The following is a 24,908-nucleotide window of genomic DNA, read 5'->3' on the forward strand; positions in this document are numbered from 1 at the left end:
AAGTCAGAGAGAGCTGCTCAGCTTCATTATCAACTGCCTGTAATTTTTTTATTTTATGGCTTTGTCCCAGTCAAAGTGAGGAAGGACACAAAAAAAAAGAACAGACACTTTTAAAATAATTTGTTTTTATTATTACAAAGCACATCATCTATAATACATTTACAGTATATGGCTTATATTTTCATTGTACAATATACAAAAAAAAGGACAATACAAAAATAAGGTATTTTAATATAAAGCTGTCTTCTTGAAAGCTATTTCACAAAAGTTTGAATACTCACAACACAAATTGTCTTTTCACTGAATGACTTTTGTCAATCACTGCTTATTTAAGCAGCACTTACACAATTACACAGGTATCGACACGTCAACATTCATAGTGGATATTTCATGAAAACGTAGGTAAATGATATTGTACATAATTCTATGATACAAAAATGTTCTTTACATTACAAAAATAAACAGATATTGCTGTTTGGTTGCAATGACATGGTAGGACAGAGCATACTATAGTGTCACAGGGAAGGGGTTCTTTTTTCTGAAGTTGGCACAGTTTATGTGAATCACTAGAAAATGTTTCACACAGCTAGTCTATGAAAGTATAATTCCACAGATTTCCTGTTTTTAATATAAACGTCTGTTGAAGCAGCCTTACGTTTGCACGCACGCACGCACGCACGCACGCACGCACGCACGCACGCACACACACACACACACACACACACACACACACACACACACACACACACACACACACAGTATAGACATGACATTCAGATACTTGCACACTGACAGACACATACATACACACACATGCACACACACTCTGACCTAATACTTGTGATCAGTCATCTGGCATACACAGTCACTTCATTACAGGGCTCAGTGGAGGCTCGTCCCAACCAGCAAAAAGAGGCCCAAATCCCTCCCTCTGTAGTCTCCATCTACAGTGTATATATTTCTATACAAACTACATTTCAGGAGACCTAAAAGCTGGTTTTAATACAAAGCTTTACAGAAAAGCTTCACTTCAGTCATTCAAGTGGTGACAATTAAATTAAATATTGAGTTTGAATATAGTGCTATAGCTCGAACTTATAACGAAGGTTATTTATAAAAGAAAAAACATCCTTCCTGTAATCAAGGAATTTGTTCCTGTTCATGAGTTTGTATCTCATATGCACAAAGTATGTGTGTGATGGTATTATTAGCCAGTCTCCATGGTGCCTGAAGCCAAGCAGACATTATCACGTTCCACAGCTGTTCGTTTCCTTCTCTCCTTCCTTCGTGATTCTGTCTGTGAATCTTCCTTGTCTGCAGATCCAGATAAAGTTACTCTGCAAAGCACCAGGTTTGATATAGAGACGTTGGGTAATTAAAGCAAAATATGAATTCTCTCCCCACACTCTTCCACATTCACATGTCAGATGAGATGGTGAGAAACATGGATGTTGCTGGCTGTTCAAACGGCGTGTGTGTGTGTTGTTTGTGTCTCTCCTCTTCTTTCCAAAGTAAGTTCTCCATAGCTCATTATTTCTCTGTGCCTTGCAGACATGTCAGTCTTGCTGCTTTGGATGTTTAACATATCCAGTACAGACCAGTAGGTGAAATAAGGGATATTTAAAACCTAGAGTGGTCTCTACTATGCCATGGTGATGTGGTTGCTCCTCTCTCTGATGTCTGCCGTGGGGTTGTTGGGGTTCTTTAATGGTGTCACTGGTAGAGCTGAACTTCTGCCTTTGGGCTTGAACAGGTCAGATACGAAAAACACCTGAGGGATTGGAAAGAAGAAGAAAAAAAGGTCAATATCGTCCATGTTTTAGAGCGCTTTCGTAAAGTATTCAGACCCCGTGACTTTTTCAATATTTTGTTATTCTAAAATTGATTAAATAAATTAAAAAATCCTCATCAATCTAAACACAATACCCCACAATAACAAAGGGAAAACAGATTTTTTGAAATCTTTGCAAATGTATTCAAAATAAAAAACTCAAAGAACTCATTTACATAAGTATTCAGTATGTTGCCACCCCCGTGCTTCACGGTTGGGATGGTCTTCTTGGGCTTGCAAGAATCCCCCCTTTTCCTCCAAACATTACGATGGTTATTATGGCCAAAGAGTTCTATTTTTGTTTCATCAGACCAGAGGACATTTCTCCAAAAAGTACTATCTTTGTCCCCATGTGCAGTTCCAAACCGTAGTCTGTCTTTTCTTATCGCGGTTTTGGAGCAGTGGCTTCTTCCTTGCTGAGCGGCCTTTCAGGTTATGTCGATATATGACTCGTTTTACTGTGGATATAGATACTTTTGTACCTGTTTCATCCAGCATCTTCACAAGGTCCTTTGCTGTGGTCTGTATTTTTCGACCAAAAGTACGTTAATCTCTAGGAGACAGAACGCGTCCCCTTCCTGAGCGGTATGACGGCTGCGTGGTCCCATGGTGTTTATACTTGCGTACTATTGTTTGAACAGATGAACGTGGTACTTTCAGGCGTTTGGAAATTGCTCCCAAGAATGGACCTTTTTTCTGAGGTCTTGACTGATTTCTTTTGATTTTCCCATGATGTCAAGTGCCTTGAAGGTAGGCCTTGAAATACATCCACAGGTACACCTCCAATTGACTCAAATTATGTCAATTAGCCTATCAGAAGCTTCTAAAGCCATGACATAATTTTCTGGAATTTTCCAAGCTGTTTAAAGGCACAGTCAACTTAGTGTATGTAAACTTCTGACCCACTGGAATTGTGATACAGTGAATTATAAGTGAAATAATCTGTCTGTAAACAATTGTTGGAAAAATCACTTGTGTCATGCACAAAGCAGATGTCCTAACCGACTTGTCAAAACTATAGTTTGTTAACAAGAAATTTGTGAAGTGGCTGAAAAATGAGTTTTAATGACTCCAACCTACGTGTATGTAAACTTCCGACTTCAACTGTAAAGTCCCACAGTTGACAGTGCATGTCAGAGCAAAAAACCAAGCCATGAGGTCGAAAGAATAGTCCGTAGACCTCCGAGACAGGATTGTGTCGAGGCATAGATCTGGGGAAGGGTACCAAACAACTTCTGCAGCATTGAAGGTCCCAAAGAACACAATGGCCTCCATCATTCTTAAATGGAAGAAGTTTGGAACCACCAAGACTGCCCGCCTGGCCAAACTGTGCAATCGGTGGAGAAGGGCCGTGGTGAGGGAGGTGACCAAGAACCCAATGGTCATTCTGACAGAGCTCCAGAGTTCCTCTGTGGAGATAGGAGAACCTTCCAGAAGGACAACCATCTCCGCAGCATTCCACCAATCAGGTCTTTATGGTAGAGTGGCCAGACGGAAGCCACACCTAAGTAAAAGGCACATGACAGCCCGCTTAAAGTTTGCAAAAAGGCACCTAAAGGACTCTCAGACCATGGGAAACAAGATTCTCTGGTCTGATGAAACCAAGATTTAACTCTTTGGCCTGAATGCCAAGTGTCACGTCTGGAGGAAACCTGGCACTATCCCTAAGGTGAAGTATGGTGGTGACAGCATCATACTGTGGGGATATTTGTCAGCGACAGGGACTGGGAGACCAGTCAGGATTGTGGGAAAGAAGAACGGAGCAAAGTATAGAGAGATCCTTGATGACAATCTGCTCCAGAGGAGCTCAGGACCTCAGATTGGGGTGAAGGTTCACCTTCCAACAGGACAATGACCCAAAGCACACAGCCAAGACAATGCAGGAGTGGCTTCGGGACAAGTCTCTGAATGTCCTTGAGTGGCCCAGCCAGAGCCTGGACTTGAGCCCAATCGAACATCTCTGGAGAGACCTGAAAATAGCTGTGCAGTGACGCTGCTGTAGATTGATGTGGGGGAAAAAAAATGTAATACATTTTAAAATAAGGCTGTAACGTAACAAAATGTGGAAAAAGTCAAGGGGTCTGAATACTTTCCAAATGCACTGTATATGCAGTACTATATCATCCTATCTAGTAAATCATAGCTATAGTACATACTATGCATTATATGCAGTAAAGTACTATGTAGTTATGGGGACATAGTAAAGACTAAGTCCAAATACTCACTATGCTGTAGGCCACCAGGGCTCCCTGTGCGAAGCCAGCCAGGACGTCGGTGGGATGGTGCTTGTGGTCAGAGACGCGGGACAGGCCGGTGTAGAAGGACATCATGATGAGGGTGAACTGGGTCAGGGGGCGCAGGAGACGGGCTCCACGCCATGTGAACCTGGACTGCAGGTAGAACTGGGAGATTGGGAGAGATGGGTAATGAATCAACACAGGGCGACAGCTAGAGTGTGTGTGTACAAGTGTGTGTGTGTGTGTTTGTGTGTGTGTGTGTGTGTGTGTGTGAGGTTAAGACACATAACAGTAACTCACCACCAAATACAGCATGGTGTACATGGAAAAGGACGCATGGCCAGAGAAGAACGACTTCCTGAAAAGGACAAATACAATGTTGTTACTATAGCAATTAGAAGATTACTGCACAGGTAAGACCAATGCAATGCCTTTCGCCTGGATATTGAACAAAGCATTCACTTTGTATGAAATCAAATATCCGGTACCACTTCAAACGAAACATAACTTATAGGCTACGTTTCTTTATAGAGCATTCATAAAGTCTTCATAAACACCACATAGATGCTTCACAATCACAATAGAGTAATCTCAGAGTAATGTACCTGGCTTCCTGGACTTTGCTCTCGGGTCCATTACACTGGTAGTCTGTGATGTAGCCCAAAGAACAGTTGATGGTGGACCAGTCGGGCCTACACACGTCCAGGAAGTGGGGTCGCATGCGGCCCACCGATACCTTGGCAATGTCCGTGAACGATTGACTGACGGCGCAGCCAAAGATGAACACGCCCACCTGCTTGTAGAGGGCGGAGATGTAGGGGTTCCCTACGAAGGACTTAGAGCCCTCGTTCAGGTAGTAGATCATGTAGCTCTCACCAATGATGATCTGATGGGGGAAGGAACAAGGAGAGGATACAGTCATGTCATCTACAGCACAAAGATGGCCACTGTGGCAGTGAAATGGTGATTGGTGGAACCGGAGTCTACAGCGGCCATCTTTACAGATGACATGACTATATCTCTTAGAGATGATGATCTGGCAAGAGGGATAAAGGAGAGGTTACAGTCATGCAGAAGCAGAAATGCACATCTCTATATGTACTGTATATATGGCTCAGCAGTCATGTCATCTACAAGGATGGCCACTGAAATGATATTGTTACTGTTATGTAGTTCCTAATTACTGTCAGAGTAAATATCAGTACTTCATTGTTTCATTGTTATTATGTCTCATTTCAACAAAACTGAACTGCTTATTCATTTCCTTAATGATAGAGTATGATAGAGTATCAGACATCTGGTTTTCCAATATATATTTGGAATTCAGTTAAACACATCAGTAAAACAGAAGAGACTGATCAGAGAGTATAGAGCGACAATACTAGGAGTAATCAGAGTATAATATTACAACGATAATATGAGCTGAGGGAAAAAAATACTTACATCAAAGACTTTCAAATATTTGACTCTATTTTGGAGGAAAAAGGTCAATCAAAAACACTCCAAACCTAACCCTTGGTTAGCACCACTAATATCAAAGACAAATTGCATAACGTTCAGTGTAGCTATGTTGAGGGTGAGGGTGAGTGAGTATGTGAGTTGTGGAAAGCACATGCAGAGGTTTTCAGTAAGTGGGTAAATAAACAAACGTATAAAACCGATGATTGACGTGCCGGACATACTTAGGGCCGGGGGACGTGGACCTGACTCCAATAACTCGCTACAGCTGTTCAAGCTCGAATGCCTTTCCCTTCCCCACCCCCCTCTAGTCCACCTCCTGGCCACAGATAAATGGGAGAGAGGGAGTGAGTGAGGAGAGAAGGAGAAAGAGCTTGAGGTTTTATAGAGGGAGGGAGTGAGAAGAAGAGGGAGGGAGGGAGAGTGAAGAGAGGGAGGGAGAAAAAGAGTGAGGGAGAGGAGGGAGAGAAGGAGGGAGGGACAGAGGGAGTCAATGGGGAGAGACAAAGTGAGAGGGGCAGAGTGAGAGAGGGAGGAAAAGAGCAAGGGAGAAACAAGAGGGAATGAAAAGGGAGAGAGAAAGGGAGGGACAGCGAGGGGGAGGGCAGGGGCAGTACTTCTGGTTTCAACCGGGAGAAACGCTGAGCTAGGCGATATGTCCGATTTTTTGGTGGCCAGACTCTGCCAGAGCAGACACACATTGGGGGCACGTTTGTTTTTGACCGCGCCAGCTCACTCGTTTTCGCAGGGCTCTGATTTCACAAGGGGATGTCTGGGTGTTTTCTTGTTAGCATCTCGGTTTCATTGAGAAATTCTTGTCAGGGCAGAAAAACGGCTCATTTCGATAAGAACACATTTGGGGGAAGGTCCTATAGGGAGATTGAACAAGCTGATAACATGTATGTTTTTCTTTTTTCATTTCTCTCTCGCCACCATGGAGCCCTTTAGAGCCTGGTTGATCCAACCCAGCTGCTTCATGGGAGAGAAAAGAACACATCTGTTTCTCATTGTGTAAGAACTGAGAATATATCAACTATGTGAATGAATGAAACGGCTTTGTATTAACTTTGTGTAACTGTTAAAGTTGTAACCTCAGAGATATTCAAAGGGAGGAAGAGGTTGTCTCGTGCCTTGTCTCATAAATGTCTAGTCGTCACACAAATTATACAATTATAAAATGTTAACTCCATCCCTCCCAGAGTCGTTTTTTTTGTTGTTGCAGAGATTTATTTTAAGACCCTTGGTCTATGGGGAAACATGGAATTTAGCGTCACATTCAGAAGAAGAAAAACTTCTCCTGTGCCATCCACCACATCTCTAGCCCTGTGAATTACAGTGTTTGTAATCGTCAAGTCAATACTTAATATATTGGCTTCATTGATATGTTGGCTTTATGTTGACAAAAGTCATATTGAATTGTGTTTGGTTGACAATGCAACCCAATCTCGACATTTAGAGAAGATGTATCTATTGATTGGATAGTTTAATCTCAGGCACTGGCTTAATCCTATTCTTTAACTATTATTTTTGGTTTAGTTGGAGCTAACAATCAAACATGTAATTTGTTAACTTGTCTACAAGTTAATAATCTACTTACTATATTGCAAAAGTGATATTGAATCGTGTTTGATGTGCAATGCAACCAATTGTCAACATTTAAAGGAAATGTATCTTTTGTGCCATTGACTTAGTCTTGCTTTAGTTCCAAGTTCTCAAGAAATGTATAATTGATATGTTGGCTTTTCCGTCTCCATCTCAACCAAAAATCTAAGTTAAAGAATATGACTAAATCAAATCACTTTATTTAGTCTACTTAACTTCGATTTTGAAAAATATATGGCAAATATAAATCCAAAATGGATAGTGTTAAGATATAGATGGGAGGGGTTGAATGGAGCTGAAGGGTGGGCCTAATAACAACAAAATAACAAATGTAAAACATACAGGGTCTGTAAAATGTATATAGGTTCAGAAATGTTGTGATATAGCACAGTTACAAATAGAAATCAAACTGGATGGACATCAGAAATAGAGGAAGGCTAGGACTAAAAACAAAATATAACTATTGTAAAATAGATTGTGTCTGTAAAATGTGTATAGTATGTATGTATAGTATTGTATGTATGGTTAATAGCATAGTGATAACACATTAGGAATTCAACAAACTTCTGGCTGTCTTTTTGAGTGGGTGAATAAAATCTCACTGATCAACGTCTCAACCAAATATTACCCAAATGCCCATGTTGAAATGACGCCCAGTGGGAACCCCACAACTGCCAGGACAGTGGGCAGCGTACTGTATAATTTAGTAGACACACAGTACAGTAAGTGTTGATGGTGCTGCACATTGCTGAGGTGGAAAGTGAGATGAACATAGCCTGAATCACAGATCTGTTTGTGCTGCCTTGCCAACTCCTATGGCAACTCATATACATATGAGTTGGCAAGACAGCATAAACTGATCTGGGACTAATTCGTGAGGTATAGTGACTTACAGAAAGGATGGTGATAAGAATGCCAGCAGCAGAAAGCACAGCGTCGCTTATGGTGTCTCCGTGTTTGGCCGGGTACTTGATGGACTCATCGTTGCAGTAAAAGCCTCGGCGGTAGGGCTGTACAGCACTAGTTTCTATGATCAGGAAAGGCAGGCCGGCTATGTACACACAGCAGTGGTGAGGCAGAGAGAGAGAGAGAGAGAGAGGGAGAGGGATAGATGAAGAGAGAGAGATCGAGGAGAGAGGGTCAATAAGGGGCTCCAAAAGGAGTGTCCACAGGTAGATGGCACAGCGATGGCTGGACAGGGAACATGGGGGTCTCACTTTTCACTCACATCTTTCCAGACTTGTTGTCTTAACTCAGATAGTTCTCAACCTAAAACCAATTACTAGGAAATAGTGGTTTAGGTCTCAATTCAGTATTGATGAGCCGAGTAGGAGTTAATTTTGTACCAATAGGGTTTGTATACTAGCCTTGGTGCCTGTCTGTTTCTGATTTCCCACAACTCCTTGTGGTTGTCATACCAACGTGTTTGGAAAATGTTTATAGACAGACCGACACTAAGGCTAATCCCATACTACTTCTAGGTTCATGAATGCAATCAATTGAATATAGCTCACCAACTGCTACATTTGTGAGGTGGCCTCGGCATATAGCCACATTCAGTGAATCTCTGGATGGAGTGAATCAGAGTCCCCTGGATGCGTTTCCTGTCCCTCCTGCTGCTGAACCATGCTAAAGATTTACGGAGATGATGGGCACAGGGAACCCCACAACTACCAGGACAGCGGTGGGCAGAGTGCTGTTCTTATAGGACAGGCTGATTCTGCTGTCATTGCAGAACAAGCCCCTCCGGAGGGGTGTGATGGGAAACTTGTGCAGAAAGACGGCAAGGAGCATCACTGCATGTAATCTGTAATCTGCCCAAGTAATCTGACTGGCATACAAACATACACACATCGCAAACACAACCTGTATTGCTGCAGTTAACCCACAACACCCACACACAGCTCTGGCAAGAACAAACAAACAAACACAGAAAGACACACCCACACACTTACCTGGGGTGCTTACCTGGAAGGTGACTGTTATGCAGTTCTCATCATAACAACATTGATAAACGCTCTCGTCACACAAATCTCAGCTGATAACATGTTATATTCATGTAATATCATGATACAGTGCATCGGTTGTCAAAATGGTGTTCTGACTTTGTGGCTGTCTTATCTAGTGGAAATCACTCTGTCATTTCCTGATTGCTAAAATGTTAACCTTTTCAGTTTATGCACTGAATAGTGTACTGTAGGGAATCAGAATTTTAGCAACCAGGATATGACAGAGCCCTTTCCACTAGATAAAGCAGCCACAAAGTCAGAACAGCTTTCCCATTTTGACAACAGATGCCACCCCGGCAGGAGAAATCAATAGGTGAGTAGTACTGTGAAACACTATCATCCCACTATTACTGCAGATATATTATGGACATTTTCTGAAATCACAATGCAAAAATAACATTTAAATCGTATGCGTAGCACCTTTACAGGGAACATTTCTGCTCAAAAGCTATATTTTGGTCTTTTTTTCATTAGTCCACTGTTAATATAGTCCCAAACAGTTTTGCATGTAAGCAGTCAAGTTTTCAAGATATTGGACTTTCAAGAAGCAGTGTCACTGGCCATATCATCAAGATGATGAAAAATGACTTGACTGCTGACATCCTTACATTTTGGGACTGTATCAAGAGTCCCAAAATGAGAAGAAAAAAATATACACTGCTCAAAAAAATAAAGGGAACACTTAAACAACACAATGTAACTCCAAGTCAATCACACTTCTGTGAAATCAAACTGTCCACTTAGGAAGCAACACTGATTGACAATAAATGTCACATGCTGTTGTGCAAATGGAATAGACAACAGGTGGAAATTATAGGCAATTAGCAAGACACCCCCAATAAAGGAGTGGTTCTGCAGGTGGAGACCACAGACCACTTCTCAGTTCCTATGCTTCCTGGCTGATGTTTTGGTCACTTTTGAATGCTGGCGGTGCTTTCACTCTAGTGGTAGCATGAGACGGAGTCTACAACCCACACAAGTGGCTCAGGTAGTGCAGCTCATCCAGGATGGCACATCAATGCGAGCTGTGGCAAGAAGGTTTGCTGTGTCTGTCAGCGTAGTGTCCAGAGCATGGAGGCGCTACCAGGAGACAGGCCAGTACATCAGGAGATGTGGAGGAGGCCGTAGGAGGGAAACAACCCAGCAGCAGGACCGCTACCTCCGCCTTTGTGCAAGGAGGAGCAGGAGGAGCACTGCCAGAGCCCTGCAAAATGACCTCCAGCAGGCCACAAATGTGCATGTGTCTGCTCAAACGGTCAGAACCAGACTCCATGAGGGTGGTATGAGGGCCCGACGTCCACAGGTGGGGGTTGTGCTTACAGCCCAACACCGTGCAGGACGTTTGGCATTTGCCAGAGAACACCAAGATTGGCAAATTCGCCACTGGCGCCCTGTGCTCTTCACAGATGAAAGCAGGTTCACACTGAGCACATGTGACAGACGTGACAGAGTCTGGAGACACCGTGGAGAACGTTCTGCTGCCTGCAACATCCTCCAGCATGACCGGTTTGGCGGTGGGTCAGTCATGGTGTGGGGTGGCATTTCTTTGGGGGGCTGCACAGCCCTCCATGTGCTCGCCAGAGGTAGCCTGACTGCCATTAGGTACCGAGATGAGATCCTCAGACCCCTTGTGAGACCATATGCTGGTGCGGTTGGCCCTGGGTTCCTCCTAATGCAAGACAATGCTAGACCTCATGTGGCTGGAGTGTGTCAGCAGTTCCTGCAAGAGGAAGGCATTGATGCTATGGACTGGCCTGCCCGTTCCCCAGACCTGAATCCAAATGAGCACATCTGGGACATCATGTCTCGCTCCATCCACCAATGCCACGTTGCACCACAGACTGTCCAGGAGTTGGCGGATGCTTTAGTCCAGGTCTGGGAGGAGATCCCTCAGGAGACCATCCGCCACCTCATCAGGAGCATGCCCAGGCATTGAAGGGAGGTCATACAGGCACGTGGAGGACACACACACTACTGAGCCTCATTTTGACTTGTTTTAAGGACATTACATCAAAGTTGGATCAGCCTGTAGTGTGGTTTTCCACTTTAATTTTGAGTGTGACTCCAAATCCAGACCTCCATGGGTTGATAAATTGGATTTCCATTGATTATTTTTGTGTGATTTTGTTGTCAGCACATTCAACTATGTAAAGAAAAAAGTATTTAATAAGATTATTTCATTAATTCAGATCTAGGATGTGTTATTTTAGTGTTCCCTTTATTTTTTTGAGCAGTGTATATTGTTTTTGGGGTGGATTTTCCCTTTTATGACAGCAACTCCCGAAAAATCGAATAAACAAAATGAAGTGCACTGACTTGGCAGCCAAGAAAGGGGAAAATCGGTCATTGTTAGAATCTGTATCGTCCATCATACTATGAATAACCAACATCAAACGGGGGCAGCTAGTACTAAAAGGGCTGTATGGAATCCATCGCAGATAACTGATGTGGAAGGCTGAGACAAATGTGACTGAAAGGTGTTTTTGTCCAATCGAATTAGTGTATTTCACCACTTTTAGAGGTAAAACCACTTATCTAAAAAAAAAATAACAACAAACATATTGCATGAGAAAATATAATGCAGGCCAAGAGGACCAGTCATTTCCCTGAACTGGAGAGGAACTTTTACAGATGAAGGGGAAAAGTAGTACCCAGGAGAGGACTCTCCAACCCCTTGACAGAATTGGAAAGCTTACTCTCTCGATCACATCCAAGTGGACCTTTAACTGATGTTTGAAGCTTTGAAGTGAACCCCTTGAATTATTTTGAAATGTATGAATACAAAGAAAGTCAAACATTTGATCTCTCTCTCTCTCATCCATCCCTAACCACTTTTCTCTCTGGGTAAAGGCTGAGGATGGGGTGAGGGTTGGGCGGAAGAGGTCAAACTGGGGGTGCTGGCCTGGGTCCTGGGTACTGCAGAGCTGAGGCAGGGGGTTTGATGTCTTCAAACCCAAATGTCAACACACGCCTTAGTGTGTTTGGCTCCCCTCGCCCTGCTCCCCTGCTCCAAGCTGCCTGGGCTTTGAAATCCCAGCTGGGAGAGGCTCATGTTACAGGCCAGTCTTTCTGCCTGATGGGAACCCCAGACCAGACCCTAAACACTCCTCCACTGGCCTCCCTCCCTCCCTCTCTCCCTCAAATCCAAGATTCATCAGTATTCACATTATTACCATTACGGTTTTTACTATTTATATTCAAGCCATTTGAAGCTTGGGGTTTTCAGCGGTGTTAGAGCTCTAGTAGAGAGAAAACACACTTTAAGTACCGCCCGATCTTAACTGTGTGATCTGTCAGGCTCATGATGGGAGGGAATCAGCAGGCATTCCTCTCACAGCACAGTGCTTGGCAGCTTAGGGCTGCTGCTTGCTGATGTAGGGCAATGGAAAGAAAAGAGGGCCCTGGCTGCTGGGCTCAACACTGCTATGAATGTGAAAAGCATTAATCCCGGTGTTTTGACCTCCCTGACTGCCTTTATGCACATTAACAGATCCAAGACTCAGGCGGGCCGGAGAGTACAAAAGAGAGGAAGTTAAATACAAGTAAAAGATGTCTGACTCTCTCTCTCTCTCTGAGCTCATTAAGGAACAGAAACGCCACAGTCTGGTCCTGACCCCGAAACAGGTGACAGGAACAAACATGGAGTGAGTCATTTAAGATGTTACCAAGTCTGTTCTTCCCATGATTCAGCTGTGTTGTCTTGCCTCCGAGGCCCTCCACACACCCCCATGCCACCAGACAGTGCAGCATCAGCATTCTTCAAGGCATCTTGGGATTTCCCGTCTTCCTCCCTTCCCGCTTCGCACAAGCGAGGGGAAAACCAGTGCCCCACTAGTTGCCAACAACAACATCAGCCAAGAGGCATACGTCTAATGTATTAGCTACACTGACGCAAAGAAAACATAAAGCACTCCCTAATTGAAAATGGCATGAGTGAGCATGTAGGATTTTCTTTTACCAATATCAAAAGGGTGGTTTATTTCCGATTTGGCTTTTCTATCATCGTAGCGATCCCTATAAAGCCCCAGTAAGGTATAACCAAACAACTTCCTCGAAGTGATGAGTTAGTACTCAAACACCGGTCTGCTTTGCTTCCTCTCATGGAAAAATTGTAAGCGAGAAACATTTACCTTGAGCTTATTGGATTATAACAATTCTTAAGCATGCCCATAGGATTAATTAGAGAGTTTCAGTTTGGGCATTCAATTCCACTATGGAAAACACAATCAATGTTTGGGACAGGCAAATGGCAGCTTGCATTGAATGAATTAAATTCCGCATATTTTGGGGCATTTCGCATAACACCAGTTGCTGTAGCTAAAATAAACAGATACACATTTTCCACTTGCTGTCATTGCTCTCCCACTGGCATAGAAATGTAGACTGAATGTGTGAGGGAGATGTGCTGCTGTATACACAGATGCAGTTGTGTTTTTACTTGTACCCTTGTGTGCATGGCAGTCAAGAGCCCCCACACAAACTACTCCCTGTCTGTCTGTCTCGTCGTGGTGCGGTGGCCAAACCCTATTCCTATGCTCTCCTAGTTCCACTGGCTACTGAGAGAGAGGAGAAGAGGGGAAAAGATCACATTTGCGTTGAATTGTGGTTTGCCAAAAATATTGGTGAAATGCTTAAAGAATCTGAGCTCCATGTAGTCTCAACATGTTTCCGATTAAATAAAACAATAAAAAGCCAAAATAGACATCCCAGTAAAAGTGTTTTTTTTCTCCCATTTGTCTCATTGAATAGTTAGTGATGTTTAACAGTCACGGTATAGCTGATTAAGCCCCCTTGAGCTTTCTGATGAGCTACGGCCAGGCAGCAGCAAATGGGGACATTATAAGGTGATTAGAAAACGTAAAACCCCACCTGCAACAACTTACTGTTCAACTAACCCCATTTAGCTACACACTTAACCCAGGGTTCAGCCTTGCACTGGGCCAGTGTTGGCCAAAACACAGTTGATTCAGTTCAATCTACAGGGAATAAAGCTAAAGTTTGGTTACACTTTATAATAGCCAAGTACCTCAACTCCACAATGATTTCATCTATGTATTTGAGCGCAGACTAGACTTTTTTTATTAACCTCTGACTCCTTCGAGTCGCTATGCAGTCGATACATAAAAAATTGTAATTCTTAAATCCTTACCGTGTACCTATGTTCGTCCTTTGTTGTTGCGTGCCTTTCTTTGTTTATTGAAATCCATACTTTTTAATAAAACGTTAATCAAATACAACTACAGACTGTTTCCTCATTGCTGTTGCTCTAAGATGCTCTAAGTTGTGCCAATTGAATCTCAACAAAGAAACAGTCTGTAGATTACCTTTTTTTTTGTATGGGATGAGATTACCTTTTTTTTTGTATGGGATGAGATTACCTTTTTTTTGTATGGGATGACAGGCCGTCATTGTAAATAAGAATTTGTTCTTAATTGACTCCCCTGGATAAAAAAAGGTTAAATAAAAAATAGTGACTCGAACGACTAAAAAACTCTAGCCTGCACTCAACTCCGTGGATGAAATCATTGTGGAGTTGAGGCACTTGGCTAACTTTATAATAATTTTGAATGAATAAGCCATTATAAATACTTTACAAATGCTTTATAAATTATACTTGTTAATTAATAGGATTATGAAGTGTTACCTAAAGTCCTGCCTGTTTAAAGTAATGCTATTTTGGCTATGATAGTCTTGGGGTATTCAAACACTGAGAGCAGGTCTGGACTCCGGCCTGGTCCTATAGTGTATGTATGTGCTGTAGCCAACTCTTTTATTGGTATGACAATAATATGACAACAATAAAAGTGTTGGTTACAGCACATACAGTATGGGACCAGGGCAGAACCTTATTGAGATATTGAGATCTAAATATAAAACTCTGGATAGGCTGCTGAGATTTGGGTCTGTAATCGTAAACTGTCTCAGAGTAGGAGTGCTGATCTAGGATCAGGTCCCTCATGTCCGTATAATCTTATTCATTATCATCTAAAATGCAAAACTGATCTTATATCAGCACTCGTACTCTGAGACACTTTATGAATACGGGCCCTGATTGTAAGCTGAGAGGAAAGTCCTGGTCTGGAGATGTTGGAACTCCAGTCAGAGTCACAGTGAGAATGGAAGCTGCCTTGGCCAGTAATTGCAAGTGTGCTTCCACCATTTCCTCCTTGCGGTCCCTCCCCTCAAACCACATCTTTAGACAGCTAAACACTGTTGGTTTGTTGACAGGCGTTTTCTGTGGGCAGGTACAAACACAGAGTGGGCAAAACTTACCCTCCTCCTTGTAAGAAAAAAATATATATTCCCGCATTTGCAGGGCAATAGCGAGAAGGAGATGTTTGTTGACAGAACCTCTACTGACCCGTGATAACCTTATCAGAGACTATTTCAAACAGTTGTGAGGTAAGAAGTGGCCATAGATGTCCCATTGGACACAGTCAACTCAAGTCAGTGACCCTGTAGAACTTCAATACATACGTCTTCACCCCAGACTAGTAAATTCCACCTCTTTTCCACCTTCATCTATTATACATTTCAACAGGTCAAAGGATTCATACTTTGAAACTGTCAAGGGATAAAAAATGACTGGTCTCTGAAATGCATACAAAATCATATCACATGTTATGCTAAGGCGGTGTATGTGTAGGGGGCCTCCTGAATGGCGCAGCAGTCGAAGGCACTGCATTGCAGTGCTAGAGGTGTCACAACAGACCCGGGTTTGATCCCGGGCTCTATCACAACCAGCCGTGATCGGGAGTCCCATAGGGCGGCGCACAATTGACCCAGCGTCTTCCGTGTTAGGGGAGGGTTTGGCTGAGGGGGCTTTACAAGTAGGCCGTCATTGTAAATAAGAATTTTGTTCTTAACTGACTTTTTTCTCTCCACATTTTCAAACAGTCCATTTATATTTTCCAACGGGGCTATACATTTGGGTGAGGTTTTTTTCTCGCCTGAGTAGCCTCGCTTCACTGCCAAAAACCAAATGTAAACATCTAGTGTTCAGTGAAATAACAACACAATGTCAAATACAGGTAGCCTAGTCAAATAATTAACATCCAATCACATTAACCTTTACTCTCTCGCGGGAATTCCACTAACGGTCCGTATGTAGCCAAACGTAGCTGCTGCTCATTACATTTGCTCGAAAATTGATAAATGGTTAAACAAAGTAAGGCCTGCGTCCATAGAGACACATACCAGCTCTACTGGTAGTACTGCTACTACCAGCAGTACTACACCTGTCTACGACACAAGTTGTTCTGCTTCCACGAGCACATCCAAAGCTAGCATCAGTAATTCTACATTTGTTGTTAGCCCAGCTAGCATGGACACCGACAGTTGTGAATATGATGCAGCCGAAGAGCTACTGCCCCCTTACCTGGGAAAGCACCGAACAACAGACAGGGACGTTGGACAACCGAAGAGGTGCAAACATGATGAGAACTAAGATTGAATCGTACTACACAGTCTCTGACGCTTGTCGGATGTGGCAGGGCTTGCAAACATTACAGACTACAAAGGGAAGCACAGCCAAGAGCTGCCCAGTGACACGATCCTACCAGATGAGCTAAACTACTTCTATGCTCGCTTTGAGGCAAATAACACTGAAACATGCATGAGAGCATCAGCTGTTCCAGAAGACTGTGTAATCACGCTCTCCGCAGCCGATGTGAGTAAGACCTTTAAACAGGTCAACATTCGCAAGGCCGGTGGGCCAGACGGATTACCAGGATGTGTACTGCGAGCATGCGCTGACCAACTGGCAAGTGTCTTCACTGACATTTTCAACCTCTCCCTGGCCGAGTGTGTAATACCAATATCTTTCAAGCAGACCACCATATTGCATGTGCCCAAGAACACAAAGGTAACCTGCCTAAATGACTACTGACCCGTAGCACTCACGTCTGTAGCCGTGAAGTGCTTTGAAAGGCTGGTCATGGCTCACATCAACACTATTATCCCAGAAACCCTAGACGCACTCCAATTTGCATACCGCCCCAACAGATCCAAAGATGATGCAATCTCTATTGCACTCCACACTGCCCTTTCCCACCTGGACAAAAGGAACACCTATGTGAGAATGCTATTCATTGACTTCAGCTCAGCATTCAACACCATAGTGCCCTCAAAGCTCATCAATAAGCTAAGGACCCTGGGACTAAACACCTCCCTCTGCAACTGGATCCTGGACTTCTTGCCGGGCCACCCCCAGGTGGTAAGGGTAGGTAACAACACATCCGCCATGCTGATCCTCAACACAAGGGCCCCTCAGGGCTGCATGCTCAGTCCCCTCCTGTACTCCCTGTTCACTCATGACTGCACGGCCAGGCACGAGTCCAACACCATCATTACATTTGCCGATGACACAACAGTGGTAGGCCTGATCACCGACAACAACAACGACGAGACAGCCTATAGGGAGGAGGTCCGAGACCTGGCCATGTGGTGCCAAGACAACAACCTCTCCCTCAACGTGATCAAGACAAAGGAGATGATTGTGGACTACAGGAAAAAGAGGACCAAGCACGCCCCCATTCTCATCGATGGGGCAGCAGTGGAGCAGGTTGAGAGCTTCCAGTTCCTTGGTGTCCACATCACCAACAAACTAACATGGTCCAAGCACACCAAGACAGTCGTGAAGAGCACGACAAAACCTATTCCCCCTCAGGAGATTGAAAAGATTTGGCATGGGTCCTCAGATCCTCAAAAGGTTCTGCAGCTGCACCATCGAGAGCATCCTGACTGGTTGCATCACTGCCTGGTATGGCAACTGCTCGGCCTCTGACCGCAAGGCACTACAGAGGGTAGTGTGAATGGCCCAGTACAACACTGGGGCCAAGCTTCCTGCCATCCAGGACCTCTATACCAGGCGGTGTCAGAGGAAGGCCCTAAAAATTGTCAAAGACTCCAGCCACCCTCCTGTTCTCTCTGCTACCACATGGCAAGTGGTACCGGACTGCCAAGTCTAGGTCCAAGAGGCTTCTAAACAGCTTCTACCCCCAAGCCATAAGAATCCTGAATATCTAATAAAATGGCTACCCAGACTATTTGCATTGCCCCCCTCTTTACACCGCTGGTACTCTCAATAACTCTACCAACATTTACATACTACCTCAACTAACCGGTAACATTGACTCTGTACCGGTACCCCCATGTATATAGTCTCACTATTGTTGTTTTACTGTTGCTCTTTAATTACTTGTTACTTTTATCTCTTATTCTTATCCGTATTTTTTTAAATTGCATTGTTGGTTGGGGGCTTGTATGTAAGCATTTCACTGAGAGACGAGCTTAATACCTGTTGTATTCGGCGCATGTGACTAATAAAAGTTTGAATTGATTTGAGCTACATTGATTTGGGGTTCACTTATATTGGGAGTAGTGACTTTCTTCAGCCACAGTGTGTTATATGTGCAAAAGTACTATCTCATAACTCAATGAAACCTTCACTCTTGCGCAGACATTCAGAAACAAAACATGCCAATTTGAAAAATAAGCCACAGGAGTTTTTTGAGCGATAATTAAGACGACTTTCGAGTAGTAAGACATTTATAAAAGCAACAGATACCATTAATAAGAAGGGGCTAGAAGTGTCTTATATGGTGAGCTACCGAGTTGCTAGGACAGGCAAGCCCCATACTATTTTGGAGGACTTAATTCTTCCTGCTGCTGCGGATATGGCTTGGACAATGCTGGGGGAAAAGGCCCAAAAAACTATACAGACAACGCCTTCATCAAACAACACTGTTTCACGACGCATCAGTGACATGGCAGGAGATGTTCTGAAACAATTACTGCTTCGCATACAAGCCAGTGAATTCTATGCGTTACAGCTGTTTTAGCCAACAGACGTGGCGGGCCTGGCACAGCGCCGACTAAATGTCAATTACGTTTATGGGGGGTCAATTAAGGAAGACATCCTCTTCTGCAAACCACTGGAAACCAGGACAACAGGTGAGGATATTTTTAAAGTACTGGACAGCTTTGTGACATCAAATGGACTTTGGTGGTCAAGATGTGTTGGTATCTGTACTGATGGCGCAAAAGCCATGACAGGGAAACATAATGGAGTGGTAACGCGTGTGCAAGCAGTTGCTCCCGACGCCACTTGGGTACACTGCAGCATCCACTGAGAGACTCTTGCTGCCAAGGGAATGCCTGACAACTTGAAAGACATTTTGAACACTATAGTGAAAATGGTTAACTTTGTTAAAGCAAGGCCCCTGAACTTTCTGCATTATACAGCGACCATGTAATGTTTTTACAACATACAGAAGTGCTCTGGTTATCAAGGGGCAAAGTATTGACAATTTTTTTTAAATTGAGAGACGAGCTTAAAGTTTTCTTTACTGACCATAATTTTCACTTGTTTGACCGCTTGCATGATGACGAGTTTCTCACACGTCTGGCCGATCTGGGTGATGTTTTTCCTCGCCTGAATTATCTGAATCTAGGATTACAGGAACTCTCCACAACTATATTCAATGTGCGGGGCAAAATTGAGCCTTCCCTGTAGCTCAGTTGGTAGAGCATGGTGTTTGCAACGCCAGCATGGCGTGTGCAATGCCAGGGTTGTGGGTTCGATTCCCACGGGGGGCCAGTACAAAAAAAATATATATGTATGAAATGTATGCATTCACTACTGTAAGTCGCTCTGGATAAGAGCGTCTGCTAAATTACTAAAATGTAATGATTAAGAATTTGGAGCTCTTACAGGTCTTTCCATCATTGTATGATTGTTTGTGTACAAATGAACTCAAGCTTACAGACCATGTCAAATGTGATATAGCAAAGCACCTGAGTGAGTTGGGTGTGCAATTATGCAGGTACTTTCCCAAAACGGATGACACAAACAACTGGATTCGTTATCACTTTCATGCCCTGCTTCCAGTCCACTTACTGATAAATAAAGTGCAAAATTATTGAATATTATTATTTGTGCCTGGTCCTATAAGAGCTCTTTGTCACTTCCCACGAGCCGGGTTGTGACAAAAACTCACACTCATTCTTATGTTTAATAAATGTATCGTATAGTGTGTGTGTGGCAGGCTCACAATGATGGCAAAAAAACAACATTTCAGAGTGCGCTGACCCTGGTGCTAGAGGGGGTATGCAGCTGGAGGTTGAATGTTTGAAGGGATACGGGACTATAAAAAGTTTGGGAACCACTGCTGTATATCATCACAATATATAATGTAGTTGTGTTAAGTCACCAGCAGACCAAAGACTATTAGACCTTGGACCAGAATACTTATTAGGGTCTTTGAGTTTGAAGTCTTTCTTGGTATGACTGATTCAGTCACCTTTGAAACTATGACAGTTCACCGCCCTAGTGTTTCTGAGTCTGGTGAGGAATCACTCACTCTAAGCTCAGTCAAAGAGTGAGAGAAACAGAAATAGAGAAATAGAAAGAGAGAGACACACAGAGAGAGAGAGAGACAAAGAGAAAGACATAGAGATAGAGAGAGAGAGACAGAAAGAGAGAGACAGAAAGAGAGAGAGATTCCGAGAGAGAGAGAAAGAGAGAGAGAGAGAGAGAGACAGAGAGAGACAAAGAGAGAGAGACAGAGAGACAAGAGAGAGAGAGAGAGAGAGAGAGAGAGAGAGAGAGAGAGAGAGATGGTACTCAGTACATTAGCTGAACATATGGCTGACCTTCTCACCACATTCCTTTAATTACACACCACACTCACATATACACACACCAAATATATTATGCCAGATGTCACTTCAAGAGAATTCCTGGTTTGATTGCCAGTGTGGGATGTGAGACATTATGGAAAATATTAAAACAGGCCAAATGAGTGCAACAGGAATGGGCGGACACCAAAGAAATATAGCCCTCTTGGAGCAATTGATCAATTGGCTTTTCCCCTTTGCCAGCAGAATATATTGCTGTACTGTGGGCGTGGGGCTTCACTGGGAACTCTGGCAAAATACTGTCATGATAAATCCTTGTCTTTCTGAGGAGGAACATCTTTTCAACTATTTTTGCTGTCTTGTATTAAAAATGGACGAAGGGGAAATGGAACCAGGAGTCAACAGAAAATGACAATAAAAAGAAGAAAACAAAGACATTTAAAAGGAAATTAAACAAACCCTTGAATCACCTTTATGTTGACTGACATTGCTCTGATATTGGATTGTTTGGATTAATTATTATTATTATTAGACTGACATTTGCATGAGTAGTTTCTGCCTTTGACATAATGATAGCATAAACACTCTAGCTCATCAATGATGATAATAAATAAACCAACAAGTCATATAACATTATGATGCTGTGTTAATCAACATGAATAAAATAATAAACAAAAACACAATACAGCAAACATACCATAACAGATAACCAGATTTTATGCAAATGTGAAACGGTGGACTATTTATATAAGAAAAATGTACTGCAATGTCAGACAATGTGACCTAATAATATAGCCGAATGTCTTGTCATATCTATAGAATGAAAAGGCCAGAAACACTCACCTAAAAACAAGCAGAAGAGATCCACACCGACCAGGAACTTTTTCCTGCTGTTGTCTTTACTGTTGTTGTTATTCAGGGAAGAACTTCCTCCGTTCCTTGTCTCTGGTGCCATTGTCTTCTCATATATTAAACAGCGTTGCATTTATAGGCCACTTCAATTTTTTTCCGAATAAACAAGTAGAGTGGCGAAGTTGCAGCTGCAGTCGCGTTAAATTCTCGTAAATTGAACTAGAAAGCGAAGCGGAGTGAGTTCTATAGTTAGTGTACCATCAGCTGAGAGATGATTCTGAATATTTTCCCATATATTGTGCTGATAAATTCAATTGAGATGTGACGATTGCCTTTAATAAGTTAACTGCAAGGGTTTTATTTCGTTCCCGTGTATTCTGCTCACTCACCCTGTGACTTTCGTTGTTGACTGTTGAGCAATTTCTAAGTTACTCCTAATAATCATTGAGGAGCACCGACTTTTAGTTGCGCTCCCACCTCCGGTGTCCGCCTCCTAAAGACCCACCTCCCCCTATAGTCCGGGGCCTTAGCTTTTAAAAAAATTATGAAACTATAAGGAGGCGGATACAAGCATGACATTTGGTAGAGATGCTCTTTGGGATGTTCAAATTGATACTAGAAGTAGGGGCGGTCCTGGGGGGACGGGGGGGGGGGGGGGGGGGCAATGCCCCTGTGACAACAATTATGGACCCCCTTGTGGCCCCCCTAAATGTGGAGTATGAAATTTTATACATAACACATTTTTGCTATCGTTCTTTTTTTACATCCGTTATTAGACAGTGGCAACGCTGAACACTAATGATTATGAACATGGTATTTTGTCTGCTAATGCCTGCAATGCAGTGAAGAAAACGATATAACAACAATAACGTCTAATGTAACAGGCCCCTCTAACAGTACAACTGGCCCCAGCTTTGCCCCCCCCCCCCCAGTTGAAATGGTCTAGAACCGCCCCTGACTAGAAGGGGTGGCCAAAACATTGGGACATGGCACTCCTTTTATTTTATTTTTCTACATAATCCAATATGGCCACCAAAACAGAATCAGGTTTTGGAAAGGTGATATTACTGTTGGATTTTTGTTGCCATATATAATAAAACAAATATTGTGTATTTGTAAGTAGTGGACCAGCCTTTTACAATATTCCATGATATTTCATAAGCAACCAGCCTAAAGTGGCAGAAATGTCCTGGAAACACCAGAAATCAATCTGTAAGCTAAACCACTCAAATTGTGTTGAACTACTACATGAATCACCCCAACAAATGTATTTAAAAAGGTTAAAAACACCATGTTATCAAGCTTACAAATTGTCAACACACCCTAGGAGTTACATTATGTAGCTCATTTATTGAGAACATGGGTAATTTACTCTGAATATGACCTACAATTTATGTAATATCATCTTGATATGAAACCATTATGCTGATTTGGAAAGGTGATATTACTGTTTATGTTTGTTGCCATATATAATACATATATAGTATATTTGTGAGTAGTGGACCAGTCTTCAACAATATGCCATGATATTTCATAAGCAACCTGCCTGAAGTGGCAAAAACGTCCTGCTTGAAGTGGCAGAATTGGCCAGGAAACACCAGAAATCTACCTGTAAACCACTCGAATGACCTTACAAACATGGTATCAAGCTTAAAAATTGCCAACACATACTAGGAGTTACATTATGTAGCTAATTTATTGAGATCATGGGCAACAATAGTCAACATATAATATTTATTGTAGCTAGCTACCCAGCTAACAAAAGGAAGTCCTGAGGGAAAATGGTAAGGGACCAACAGGGAAAGTTGCGCCAAGATGTCCCCTATTAGTTGGGAAGCTAGCTGGGAAATTCCAACCATTTTGTAAATACCAATACTAGCCTACATTACATAGCTAGCTATCTAGCTAGCAACTAACCAAAAATTCACCCAATGGAAAATGTTGCTAGTTCCAACCTGTGGGAAATAAGCTTTTAATACCCAAAGTAGATCAACCTGCTGGGCTAGCTGGCAATCTAAACAAAACATTTTCTCCACTCCTGGCCATAACCCTGTGATGGCTTTCAACAAACCACTGTTTGCTCTTGCAAAGTTTGGTGGACTGCACATAGAGATGGGTCTAAGGCACACAATAGGAGAGCTTGTGGATGCCTCAGATTGGACAGCTGCCTTGTGTGATGCTGGGGTGACAACGTCAGGGACAGCAGACTCATTCTTGAAGTTAGCACACTTGACTAAAACCAGGGAAAGTCATCAAGTTACTTTGCCTTCATTGTCAAAACTCCTTTAAGATGCTTGGCTGTTGGAGTCCACATGCACTTCTTTTGTTACATGGAAAGTTTCAAGTTTTAATGTCACATGCACAAGGACAGTGAAATGTTTCTTGTGAGCTCTAAACCCAACATTGCAAAGCTTACATTTCCTTCTCATTTAACTTCTCAAAGTATTGCCATACAGGACTTTGCTGCTGTTGCTTGACTTTCTCTGCAATTTTTTCAAAGTTAATGACGATGAGGTAGTGGGGGAGAGTCGACTCCAAAATAATTGATTCCTCGACTCCTTGCACGTCGACTTCCGGTGTCGACTTCCATTTCTGAGTGTCAAGATTTAATTCCGCAAGCAATCGACTCCTAAGATTCAGTATTTTTGTAACGGAGACTGATTATTTGCCTACTTCCGAGAACACAAACAATCATCTGTCATAGGGAGCTAGCGAGGGACGGAGAGAGAGGGGAGGGGCACAATATAGGCAGGTCATCCACCAGGCAGGCAGAGTCAGAATCGTGCACTGTATCTCATAATGGAATGCTCTATCTTGCAATTTCTTGGCTTGCAATGTCTCGCAACTTCAGTAAAGCAGGGCCTATCATAAATCAATAGGCTAAGATATTCTACACGCAACAGACTGAAGACTGAACACACACTCGCATTATTAGTGAAGAGAAAGAGCAGGAGAGATAGCGTGAGGAAGAGAGAGGAGTGGGCAGGCAGAAAGAATGTCTTTCTATCTGTTTCTCTCAATGTCTTGTCTTGTATGCTTTGCAAATTCACCAAAGCAGCCTAAAGTTCACCCCTTCCTCTCTAGTTTTATTAAAATTACTTAGGCCGAACTCTATGTGCAGTCCATCAATTACTATATACCGTCTATTACCGTCTTGTTAAGCAATAACAAGGAAAATAATGTTTTCTGGATAATTGTACTGTTTTTAAAATTTTGTGGGGGAAAAGGGATTTTTCGGTTCTGGATTTTTCTTAACGTTAAGGATCCCAACTTTGTTTA

General features: G+C 42.8%; 1 protein-coding gene across 1 annotated transcript; it reads right to left on the reverse strand.

Annotated features, from left to right (window-relative positions):
• Positions 1-108: 108 nt before the first annotated feature.
• LOC106600418 (phospholipid phosphatase 3) lies at positions 109-22,146 on the reverse strand. The gene is made up of 6 exons (XM_014191742.3): positions 21,621-22,146; positions 8,022-8,179; positions 4,674-4,954; positions 4,369-4,426; positions 4,057-4,233; positions 109-1,771 (listed from the first exon to the last, which is right to left on the reverse strand). The coding sequence occupies exons 1-6, from the start codon at positions 21,760-21,762 to the stop codon at positions 1,643-1,645; spliced, it is 945 nt and encodes a 314-aa protein (XP_014047217.1). The 5' UTR covers positions 21,763-22,146; the 3' UTR covers positions 109-1,642.
• Positions 22,147-24,908: the final 2,762 nt, after the last annotated feature.

This window comes from Salmo salar, chromosome 03 (genome assembly GCF_965601325.2).
Source record: "Salmo salar chromosome 03, fSalSal1, whole genome shotgun sequence".
NCBI lineage: Eukaryota > Metazoa > Chordata > Actinopteri > Salmoniformes > Salmonidae > Salmo > Salmo salar.